Genomic DNA, 2,021 nt, shown 5'->3' on the forward strand with positions numbered 1-2,021 from the left:
GGATATAGCTCGCTAGCAGCCTCGCACCGATGACCTAGTTGATATCATTTACCCAGAATGCTTTGCATGTAAATAAAATGGCCCAGTCCGTGTAATGTATTTTTAAACTTTTAGTTTAAAAATGATAAAAACTAAACATCCTACAGTATTTTTACAGTCTTTATTTTACAGTTAAAATATATGTTTATTAAATAAAGTCTAATGTTACAACTAATCGTGGATCCCTTTAAAACTGAAATGTTCAAGTTGTGTTACGTAGATTAGTGAATTGATGCTGACCTTAGCCCCTCCAGCTGAACAAAGCATCCAAACTGCATGATGCTGGTGACTTTGCCGTTGTAGATGTCACCAACAGAGGGCTCCTCTGGAGGAGGCCGGTCCACGTGTTTGTCCTTCCACCTGTCACTGTCCTTGTCTTGGTCTTTCCGGGGGCTGGGTGAAAGATCGCCCCATCGGGAAGATTTGTCTCTTCGTTTCCCACGATCCCTGTCTCTGTGGCGGTCGCGGTCTCTGGAGCGAGACCTGGACCTGGAACGCGATCGAGAGCGGTGCCGTCTCTTCCTGTCCCTGTCCCTGTGTCTGTCCCTTTCTCTGCTGCGACTCCGGCTGCGACGTCGGCTTTTTTCTGATCTGTGAAAATGGGGGGGTGGAAAACGACATTGAAGCAAAAGTGAAAATCCATGTTTCATAATTTAAAAAAAGGCTAAAGTTGTAAGTTTTTACACAAACAAATCTCGTCTTACTTGTTCTTGCTCACTTTAGCGTCAGTCCCACTTGCACTGGGCATAAACATCTCAAGCTCTTTCATCGCATCAGCTGCTACTTTCACATCATCTTCATCCAGCAGTCGCTATGTTGAAACAAAAACMATAAGAAATAAATCAAAACCATTTGAGATTAGTTTTCTTTATCAAAATGTAGCTTATCTCTTGTAGATTCTCTWTGTGGATGAACAGATTGATGTATTATCTAAAAAAAATAGCATCTGCAATCAAATAAAATCAATAAATTGACATGTTTTGTCACAATTAAGTTGTGTAATTAAAAAGTGGAGCTACGAAAGACGACATTTTTTATGAATATTGAGATAAACATACCTTTGGTGATGGATCGTTTGCTCTACAGAGTGCAGGAAACATCTCTTTTAACTTTTCTTTTTCAGACTTTGGTTTGAAAACCTCAGAGGCTGAAAATGGAGAACATTCAATCGGAGGAGTAAGTACGTACATGAGGTTATAACATCAAAAAGATGTCCAAAAAGCATCTCAGTAGCATCACCTTACCTTTACTGGTTGATGCTTTGGAAGCTGGTCGCATGGTCTGAATGAGTCTGAGCAAGTTACTGATGAGAGAATCCTACATTAAGTAAAAAACAAAACACATCAGCTGCAGGGTTAATGAGTGTCTTTACATGTGGATAATTATACAGTAWATACAGCCGCAGACTTACTGTGAATTCGGCTCCATTTTCGAGTAAAAGTACTTTGAAYCCGTCGAAGCTCGGTTGTTTTTCAGCGAGACTGATGACAAACTCAGCTAGAAAACAAACACAACATTAGCACTGGMTGAACCAAACTACAGCATTAAAATACACAAAACAAAAGGCAAGTCGTCTCGAAAAGCTACAAACAATCTAAACTTAAACTTTAGACGATATTTGTTGAAAACAATAATTTAATCCGGGCAAAAATGAAGTCGTTAGCTAGCTAGTGGCTAACTAGCAAGCTAACTGGTTTCAAAACGACGACTGAAGAGTTTAAAATATTCACCCAAGTCTTTGTCATTAATTCCCAAATGGTTGTCGAGCTCCGTGCAGACTTTCGACACCAAAGACAAATATTCGAGCTGCGAAAGCTCGTCAACTCCTCCGTCTGCCATCTTCCACGAGTTTTGTTTTTCCTTCACAAAACGTCGCTCTCGGCAGACATATTGGCTGTGGGCAACTTCCGTTTCCGCCTCCGCATCTTGTGCATGTGGGCAACTTCCGTTTCCGCCTCCGCCTCTTGGTTTGTGCATTAACT

The 2,021-nt window shown here is 40.9% G+C and overlaps 1 protein-coding gene across 1 annotated transcript in view; it reads right to left on the bottom strand.

Annotated features, from left to right (window-relative positions):
• Window positions 1-1,941, bottom strand: part of dhx8 (DEAH (Asp-Glu-Ala-His) box polypeptide 8) — a 19,653-nt gene extending 17,712 nt beyond the window's left edge. Inside the window, exons 1-6 of the mRNA XM_014032874.1 lie at window positions 1,770-1,941; window positions 1,451-1,536; window positions 1,284-1,356; window positions 1,098-1,186; window positions 744-850; window positions 280-630 (exon numbers count right to left, since the gene is read on the bottom strand). Of these exons, the coding sequence (XP_013888328.1) occupies window positions 280-630; window positions 744-850; window positions 1,098-1,186; window positions 1,284-1,356; window positions 1,451-1,536; window positions 1,770-1,878 (815 nt within the window). The 5' untranslated portion in view covers window positions 1,879-1,941. The remainder of the gene's footprint in view (window positions 1-279; window positions 631-743; window positions 851-1,097; window positions 1,187-1,283; window positions 1,357-1,450; window positions 1,537-1,769) is intronic.
• Window positions 1,942-2,021: the final 80 nt, after the last annotated feature.

This window comes from Austrofundulus limnaeus, unplaced genomic scaffold (assembly GCF_001266775.1).
Source record: "Austrofundulus limnaeus strain Quisiro unplaced genomic scaffold, Austrofundulus_limnaeus-1.0 Scaffold7, whole genome shotgun sequence".
Taxonomy (NCBI): Eukaryota; Metazoa; Chordata; class Actinopteri; order Cyprinodontiformes; family Rivulidae; genus Austrofundulus; species Austrofundulus limnaeus.